Below are 10,091 nucleotides of genomic sequence, written 5' to 3' on the forward strand. Positions count from 1 at the left end.
TGATCCTTGTCCTTGGTGCTGTGTGATACCTCGGGCTTCTTTCACTTGATTCTGTCTCATTCTGCACACAAAATTAAAGTCCTAGTTTTACAGAGGAAATGTCTGTGTTTTTAACATATTTAGAAATTACTGTGTATCTTTTGCCACTTCCTCTGTCTTTGCAGCAATTTAAAGCTGTCTTGCATAAGAACATCATAGCCTTGTTGAAAAAGAAAATACTTACTAGCTTCCCTTTCCTCAGGAAACACACAGTAATAACCAAACATGTTTGGCCATACTGTTCTAATTACACCATAGTCTTTCAGTTGTTTTTCTCGTGGTGGTGATGGTTTTTCATGAGACAGCCACATTCTCATGACCAGTAATACTTTTCAGAATAGCACATAGGTGCTCAGCATAGTATTCAGTCATGAAACAGAGGCAGATTAACTGGCTTTTATAGTTATAAAATATCTGACTTTGGCCTAAATACTAACATGTTATTATTAACTAAACTAGCATGCCAGACTCAGAAAGAGTAAGGACAATCATACTGGTATGCTCTACGAATCACTAAGCAACTTGTTGGAAAGAAAGAAAATGCTCCATAATAGTGAAGGGGAAAAGTTTGAAAATGGTATAAAAAAATGTCGCAGTGAAACGTTAAAATCTGTATGCAGGACAGGAAAGAGACTAGTCGGACTGAATAATTTAGGAACTGAAGAGTTGCCGATGAGGCAGGAAAAGTGATGAAGGCCTTAACTCCAGGGTAGCCGCCACAGGACAGAATGGAAGGAGTGGAGAGAAAAGAAAGTGGGTGCCTGTGGGACTCTGCTCAGCTCTCCTCCCTTATTCTAGAACCTGGCCTTCTCTCTACTCTGTCAGTTTGGTTTGAAGTTTCACCTAACTAAATCCCATGTCGTCGGGATCACTGACAGTGATACGTTAATGACGTATTACATATTAATAACGTAATACCTGGCCTTCTCCCTACTCCGTCCACATAGTTCCTGATGGAGCTGCTATGTTCCTACATGATCATGATTTTGACCCAAGACAATAATTGATTTGTTGGAGGGGGGGAATCCAAACAAGCCCCAGTCAATGAGTTTCTTCCCAGGATTTTTAAACTAGAGACAAAGATGCTCATTCTCTTGGTGGCTGAAGCTGAAATATGTAAAGCTTACAAGAGGTTAGAAGCCACATTTCCAGCCATGGGGAGAAAGCAGTCTTCAGTGAGAGAAGAATGAAGCTGATATATTGAAAGGAGCAAAAATGGGAGAACTGGATGCAAAGAATCCTGATGATATGAATCCCCACATTCATTTATTCCTGAGGCCCCGCTTCATTCCCAGGGTGGTGGCAGCCGCCTCGTACATTCCTGCCCTTGGGTTCTCTGAGGTCACTCAGGATGCTTATTATGAATTCTCTTGTAGCTAATTTTATTTGTATTTGTATTTATCTAGATAATAAGCACGGACTACCATGTAATATATTATTTTGTATTTTTATTCTGTTTCCCAAAGTTCTTGTGCAGATTCCTTAGCATCAGCCTATCTCCTGCCCTGTTATTCCAGTTACACTGGAAATTTGCCCTTGTCCTGGGCTTTCAATGTATTTTGTTTCCGTACCTTTCTTCGTATTTATTCTTTTGACTGAAATGCTCTGTTTGTCTCTATTTGGAGAAATACTGTTCTCTTTTTAAGACCTAATTCAAATTTTTCTTCCTTTATTTTTTAATTTCTTGCACTGTATTATGCTTATGTATTACCTAGGTCTCCCACTAGATTGTGAGCTTCTGAAAGCTGGGAACTACAGCTCCTTCATCTTTTTTTTTTTTAATTTTTTGCTGCATTGGGTCTTCGTTGCTGCGTGTGGGCTTTCTCTAGTTGCCGCGAGCGGGGGCTACTCTTCGTTGCGGCGCACGGGCTTCTCATTGCGGTGGCTTCTCTTGTTGCAGAGCACGGGCCCTAGACACACGGGCTTCAGTAGTTGTAGCATGCAGGCTCAGTAGTTGTGGCTCGCGGGCCCTAGAGCGCCGGCTCAGTAGTTGTGGTGCATGGGCTTAGTTGCTCCGCAGCGTGTGGGATCTTCCTGGACCAGGGATCGAACCCATGTCCCCTTGCATTGGCAGGTGGATTCTTAACCACTGCACTACCAGGGAAGCCCCAGCTCCTTCATCTTTGATCTTTGTATTGCTAGCACTCTGGTTAATCCAATTGAACTCTAAATGTGATGTGATTATCAATAAGAGTAATAATCCTTTTAACATAATTTCCAGATGATGAAATCACATTGGCAATAGTCATAATAATTTGAGCTTACAGGCACACTAATTTTATAAGCAATTTTCATATTATGTTCAAAATGGTATAAATCTTAATTTTAAAATTTCATCATAGTGCTCTTGCTTTCTGTTTAATTTTAAAGTTTGATCGACATCTTACTATATGCTGGTGTTTTGTAGAATACAAAGATAGTAAGGCATATCTTTTCCCCTACAGTTTAATTTGAAAGAGAAATGTGTACACTTAACCTGAAATTTAACTTCCAGACCATTCAAGAAAGACTAAGTATAAGATTAGTTCATGCCTACATCTAAACTTTAAATGTTCTATGTTCCAGATGCCAACATTAAAATATTTCTATTAAGCCAATGTCTGGGTTTTTAGCATTTCCAAAATAGGAGGCTGTGCTAGTTCACTAATCCCAACAACTCTATTACACAGAACCTTTATAACACAAGAAAGGTACTTGAAGTCATTATTTTACTCGTTTCTCAGAGAAACTTCAGGGAAGACTGCAGGGAAGTCTTAACTGAAACAGTTTCCACCCAATGGAATTATTTGGAGGTTAACACGAGAGAGGTTTTTTCCTCAATTTTTTATTTTGAAATGTCAAGCACACATGTTTAAAGACTAGTCCATATATACCCTATACCTAGATGCAACAGTTGTGAACATTTTGTTATGTTTGCCTTCTCTTTCTCCTCCACTTCCCCTTTCTCTCTATAGATACACCTGTGTTGCTACTGAACCATTGGAAAGCAAGTTGCAGACCTCAAGACACTTGTCCCCGAAATATTTCAGTATAAATATTTTTCAGTTACACAGGACTTCTAGATTTTAAAACCACTGTTATTTCTAATTTAAGAAAAAACAGAACTATTATAAACCACTTACGGATTAAATAATTTGAATTTGGACGGTTGGCTAATTTAAAAATGCTAATTTAAACAATTTAAGAAAGAGTTTAATTCCATTTACTCTTTTGGATTCACGTTTTACATTAAAAGGCAAAATTAACTAGGGATCCTCCCAAGTTAGCAATTGTGTTCCTTATATTGTGGATTAGTAATCCTTTGTTGCTATTGAATAATGACTTTAAAGCAATGAAATAAATGTATGCTTAATTCTTTGTTTTGTTCCTCCGTAATCAGGTTTTCATAGTAACTGTCTTTCACCAGGAATTTTTATGTGGGGAGAAGTGCCTGGATCAGCTAATTCAGAGATTGCTTCAATCAGCGGATGAAGAAACCATTAATGAATTTTTGGATGAAAACCTTAAATCAGCAAAATAAATACTGATTTATAATTTATTATTATATAAATGAAATGGACCTATGTCAAGAAGCAGACCGAGGTAGGGAAATCTTTATGAACGTTGATAAAGAGCAGTTAAAAATACATGGTCCTCACAAAAATATTTTTTAATGAATCCAGTCACATTTCTTGACCTAAGTTTATTTTAGGTTTCCTGTAAAGTACAATCCAGTTCTTCAAGTAGAAACAAAGCATGCATTGTTGAAAAGAGAAATAAAGTATTGAGAATTGACTATGTGATGTAGGACAGATCACTTGTTCTCTTTATATGCCTTTTTTTTAACCATCTAAAAATTAAACACATTTCACATCTGTTACTTCAGGACTTTGCCCTTGGTAAAATTTAGTGATATAAATTTATAAACTTGTTTGTAAACTCCTATTTAAAGACAAAGTACTATTAATCATGTTAAAGTTAGGACTTAAACTGCTACTTTTAAATAAAAAAGTAAATAAAAGTTGTGAAGAATATGAGTTGATAACAATGAGCATCTCTAGGATACAGATGGTAGAGCTCTTGGAGAGCTGAATGAACTCTGTGGTGTATAAACTACAAGTCAATATTTAAAGCAGACTCTCTGCTTGGATTCTATTTCTTATTGTTCTTTGACTTAACACGCATCAACAGATGTGGTGTAATATGAGTAATTCACTGAGGTCGGTTTTGTGCCGTGATATATAAAACCTAGTCCTTAACCTTACAGAACTTCCAGCTGAGCGGGGAGCCAAAATATAAGTCACCAACTCTAATTCAGAGTGGCATGCTGTATTTAGTAATTTTTCTTGGGAAGTTTCTTGAGTAAAAATGAGAGCGGTTGTTATTTTAGACAGTTCCTCAGAGAGGAACTGTATGCCAGGAAAGACTAATTAAAATAGAGTTTTAAGACCAATTGAATTATTTGGAGGTAAAGATGAGAGAAACTTTTTCCCATATTTTTATTTTGAAAATTTTCAAGCACACAGAAAAGTTTTTAAAATAATTTTTAAGAAACAGTTCAATGAATATTTTATCGTCTAGATTCAACCATTGTTAATATTTTGCCACATTTGCTTTTTTTCTTTCTCTGTACAAACACACACACACACCGTGGTTGCTGGACTATTTAAAAGTTAGTTGCAGATCTTATAACACTACTCCTAAATATTTCATCACAGCCTAGGAAAAAGGACATTCTCATACAAAATTATAACTCCATTATCACACCAATTGTATCTCAATAATAATAATATAATAATTATATAATATCTAATAGCTATTACATATCAAAATTTCTTCAGTTATCCCCAAAATGTCTTTTTTTTAGCTGTTTTTGTTTGTTTTGTCCAATCCAGGATCCAACCAAGACTCACACATTACATTTGCCAGTATCTCTTTAGTTTTTGGATTAATCCCCCAAGTGTTTTTCCATATGACATTGACCTTTTGAAGAGCCCCACAAGGTTGTTTTGTAGAATAGTCTACATTCTAATTTTGCCTGGCTGCTTCCTCATGCTGTTGGTAACTTTCATCCGTCCCCTTAATGTACTATAAAGTAAAATTATGTCTAAAGATTAATTAAATTCAGATTAAACACATTTGGTAAGACTACTTCATAGGTGATGTTGTGATACTGTATCATATCAGGAAGTTCCACTATTAATGATGCTAAGTTTGAAAACTGTCAAATCTCTCCATTGTAATGATGGTACATGCTCTCCCTAATAATCAGTATGTAATCTGTGGGGTAATACTTTGGCATCATATGAACATTTGATTTCTCATTGTGCAAGACAGCTTCTGAAATGACCCCAGTGACCCTATTCCTGGCATTTCATGCACTTGTATAATCTCCCCTTGAATGTGGACCAGATTTATTGACTATTTTCTAACAAGTAGTATACAATAGAAGTGGTGAGATTGTCACTTTTTTTTTTTTTTTTTTTTTTTTTTATGGCTGTGTTGGGTCTTCGTTTCTGTGCGAGGGCTTTCTCTAGTTGTGGCAAGCGGGGGCCACTCTTCATCGCGGTGCGCGGGCCTCTCATTATCGCGGCCTCTCTTGTTGTGGAGCACAGGCTCCAGACGCGCAGGCTCAGTAATTGTGGCTCACGGGCCTAGCCGTTCTACGGCATATGGCATCTTCCCAGACCAGGGCTCGAACCCGTGTCCCCCGCACCAGCAGGCAGACTCTCAACCACTGCGCCACGAGGGAAGCCCCGAGATTGTCACTTTTGATATTAGGTTGTAAAAAGACTTGCTTCTGGCTCTGTCTTTTTTTTAATATAAATTTATTTATTTATTTATTTATTTATTTATTTATAAGCCAAAGATAAATCAGGGTTCTTGTAAAAAATCTGGAAAGCCAAAGTTCATTGCCTCGTATGCACAACACCTTTAGAATATTAAGAAGTAACAAACTTTGTTTAAAAAATAAACCTTAGAGATATTTTAAAATTGAATTTGAAATTGAGTCAAGGGACCTAGGATCACAAACTACTACAGTCAACTAAAAATTAAAAGAAATTATTTTTAAAATCATAGACTCTAGTGTTGGGGACAACAGTGATTAGGAAGACATGTGTTGGCAGGGGTGGAGCTTTTGGGATGCTGGTAATGTTCTATATCTGGACCTGAGTGGAAGTTACAAGGGTGTATTCATTTTGTGATAATTGTATTTACAGTTGAGTTAACTGAGTTTGACAATTGTAACAGTTACCCTTGTAACTGCCAGCCCATTCAAGAAGAGAACATTTTCACTGCCTCTGAAAGTTTCCTTGTGTTCCTTTCCGATCAGTCCAGTAATCTGCCAACTCCCCCTCCCCCAACAGTGGCAACCTCTATTATGATTTTTATTCACCATAGCTTATTTTACTGTTCTGGAACTTCACATCAATGGTCATACAGTATGTACTCCTGTATATCTGGCTTCTTTGTTCAAAAGTTTTGATACTCATTTACAATATTGCAGGTATCGAGGGTTGTTTCTTTTTTATTTCTAAGTATCACACTGTATGAGTATACTGCAATTCATTTTTTTCATTCTTCTATTGATGCACATTTGGATTATTTCCAGTTTTGGCTATTATGGATAAAGCTACTGTGAACATCCTTGCACAGGTCTTTTTGTAGACATGTTTTAATTTCCCTGGGGCAAATGCATAGGAGTGAAATTGTTGGGCATTTAACATTCAAAGAAACTACCAAACAGTTTTTAAAAGTGGATATATCAATTTATAGTCATAGTATTAATATATGAGGTTTCCAATGGCTCGCTATCATCACCAACATTTAGTATTGTTGATCTTTTTAAGTTTAGCCATTTTAGTGGTTATGCAGTGTTTTCTCATTGTGACTTAAATTTGCATTCATCTGATGATGAATGACATTGAGCAGCTTGTCATATGTTTATGGGGTGTATGTATTACGAATATTTTTTCCTAGTCTCTGGCTTGCCTTTTTATTTTGTTTTCACTGCTTTTTTGATGGGCAAACGCTTGTAATCTTGTTGAAGTTCAATTTATTAATTTTTTTAAAATATTACTGTTTTTTTTTGTGGCCTAAGAAATCTGCCTACCTCAAAGTTACAGAGATAGGTTTATGTTTTCTTTTAGCAGGTTTATCATTTTCCCTTTTCTATTTAAGTTTTCAATTTAACATTAAGACCCATCTCAATTTAATTTTAGTTTATGGTATAAGGCAGGGGTCAAGACTGTTTTTTTTTCACATCGTGATCCAGTTGTTCCAACACCATTTGTTGAGAAGACTTTCCTTTCGCCACTGAATTTCACTGATAACAATGCGGTGTTTCTAAATTTAAAAATTCAGTTCCTTGGGCCACTGGCCACATTTCAAGTACTGAAGAGCTACCCTTGGCTTCTGGATACGGGATGAGTCAGGGCAGACATAAAATAGTTACAACATTGCACAAAGATTGTGATAGCACTATTCTAGAGCTTAGAGCACAGTACCCACTAAATATTTTGGGTTCTGTGAAAGGTAATCTAAACCAAATAACAAAGTATGGGCAGATACAAGGAAGATAAAAATTAATCACTGAACTTATATTAAGTACCTAGAGTAGTCAAATTCAAAGAGACAGGAAGTAGAATGGTAGTTACCAGGGATTTGGGGGAGGAAGAAAGGAGAGTTATTATGAATGGGTACAAAGTTTCAGTTTTGCAAGATATAAAGAGTTCTAGAGATGGGTGGTAGAGTGATGGTGGCAAAACAGTGTGAATGGGCTTCCCTGGTGGCGCAGTGGTTGAGAATCCGCCTGCCAGTGCAGGGGACACAGGTTCGATCCCTGGTCCGGGAAGATCCCACATGCCGCAGAGCAACTAAGCTCGTGTGCCACAACTACTGAGCCTGTGCTCTAGCGCCCGTGAGCCACAACTACTGAGCCCTCGTGCCACAACTACTGAAGCCCGCGCGCCTAGAGCCCGTGCTCCACAATGAGAGAAGCCACTGCAATGAGAAGCCCGCGCACCACAATGAAGAGTAGCCCCCGCTCGCCGCAGCTAGAGAAAGCCCGCGCGCAGCAACGAAGACCCAATGCAGCCAAAAATAAATAAATAAAATTAAAAACAAAACAAAACAAAACAGTGTGAATATACTTAATGCCAAAGCAATGAACAATTTAAAAATTGTTAAAATGGTAACCTCGGGCTTCCCTGGTGGCGCAGTGGTTGAGAATCTGCCTGCCAATGCAGGGGACACGGGTTTGAGCCCTGGTCTGGGAAGATCCCACATGCCGCGGAGCAACTGGGCCCGTGAGCCACAGTTGCTGAGCCTGTGTGTCTGGAGCCTGTGCTCCGCAACAAGAGAGGCCGCGATAGTGAGAGGCCCACGCACCGCGATGAAGAGTGGCCGCCGCTTGCCACAACTAGGGAAAGCCCTCGCACAGAAACGAAGACCCAACACAGCCATAAATAAAATAAATAAATAAAATTTAAAAACAAACTAAACATTTAGAAAAAAAAAAAAGAACTAGTACTCTAAAATGCAAACACCACAGTTTAAAAAAAAAAAATGGTAACCTTTATGTTAAGTATATTTTATCAACTTAAAAAAAGTTGTTTTAATTGCTTTTCCCCCAGCTGGTGTTAGTGCAAGAGAGAAAGCAATCGGTGTTACTAATGACTTAATTGTCTCTGGTGTACCTGAAGGATACCCAATGAAGGTACAGAAGAGATTTTGGAGCCCAGAGCCCCACTTAGCTTAATGTCTCTGTCTTGGAGTATTTCCATTAGACCCTCATCAGCTAATCAGAAAAGAGAGAAAAACAATTTGAGAGTTATTCTGCTATATGTTATCCACCTACTCATGTAATAATACTAAAGATTTCATTCATTAGATTATGGTAACACATGGCAAACTAGCAGCAGGAGCAGTTGGGGGTTTTTTTGTTTTTATTTTTTTGGCTGCATTGGGTCTTCGTTGCTGTGCGCGGGCTTTCTCTTGTTGCAGCGAGCGGGGACTACTCTTCATTGCAGTGTGCAGGCTTCTCATTGCGGTGGCTTCTCTTGTTGTGGAGCGCAGGCTCTAGGTGCACGGGCTTCAGTAGTTGTGGCTCACGGGCTCAGGAGCACAGGCTCAGTAGTTGTGGCTCACGGGCTTAGTTGCTCCGTGGCACCTGCTTTGCCACCAGGGAAGTCCCAGGAGCAGTCTGGTTTTTAAGTAAAAGATCTCTAACTTAAAAAAATCTCTAAGCCCTTGATTTTGAATATTTAAATGTTGATCAGTACATATATATATATAAAACTTTTGTAAAGCATAAACTACTATATTATTTCAAGGAATGTTAGAGCATGTATGAATACCAAGTTTTGAGGATCTTGGGCTTTTGTACAATACAAGGTACATTTGTTTAAATATTTTAATTTTGGGACTTCCCTGGTGGTCCAGTGGTTAAGACTCTGCCTTCCAATGCAGGGGACATGGGTTCGATCCCTGGTTGGGGAACTAAGATCCCAAATGCTGCGGGGCAACTAAGCCCACACACTGCAACTACTGAGCCCATGCACTCTGGAGCCCAAGCGCCACAACTAGAGAGAAAAGCCTGTGCGCTGCAACAAAAGATCCCACGTGCCGCATCTCACACCCGATGCAGCCAAAAACAAAAATAAATAAATAAATATTTGAAACAAACAAAAAAACAATATTTTAATTTAAAACTCTCATTAAAACGCCTTAATAAAGACAATTCCAGAATCTTCAACTGATTTGTGGAAATAAATGAAAATAGTGTAATACTCCTATTAAGAAGTTATGAAAATAGGCTTGCTCCCCAGAAGATGAAGTGTTGATTTGGTGAGATGCCACCCTGTCTATGAATATGCCTGATTTGCATATTTAAGGCCATCTATAAATGCTGTTCTCTAAGACCTCATCTTTGTCTAAGACATCCTAATGAACCTACATATTGTTTAGTAATGAAAATACTGTAATACACTTCAGGACTTCCCTGGTGGGGCAGTGGTTAAGAATCCGCCTGCGAATGCAGGGGACACGGGTTTCAGCCCTGATCCTGGAAG

The 10,091-nt window shown here is 38.2% G+C and overlaps 1 protein-coding gene across 11 annotated transcripts in view; it reads left to right on the forward strand.

Annotated features, from left to right (window-relative positions):
• MTRF1 (mitochondrial translation release factor 1) overlaps positions 1-3,832 on the forward strand; it is a 58,017-nt gene extending 54,185 nt beyond the window's left edge. For 8 of the 11 annotated variants that reach the window (XM_082365567.1, XM_082365569.1, XM_082365563.1 and 5 more), the window contains one exon: positions 3,419-3,832. In XM_082365567.1, coding sequence (XP_082221693.1) covers positions 3,419-3,559 — 141 coding nt within the window. In that variant the 3' untranslated portion in view covers positions 3,560-3,832. Of the gene's footprint in view, positions 1-2,993; positions 3,399-3,418 lie in introns of those variants that run through there. The other 3 variants (XM_082365572.1, XM_082365564.1, XM_082365573.1) reach the window with 2 other exon arrangements.
• The last annotated feature ends 6,259 nt before the right edge of the window (positions 3,833-10,091 follow it).

The sequence above is a fragment of the Balaenoptera borealis genome, assembly GCF_965194805.1.
Source record: "Balaenoptera borealis genome assembly, chromosome: 18".
Taxonomy (NCBI): domain Eukaryota; kingdom Metazoa; phylum Chordata; class Mammalia; order Artiodactyla; family Balaenopteridae; genus Balaenoptera; species Balaenoptera borealis.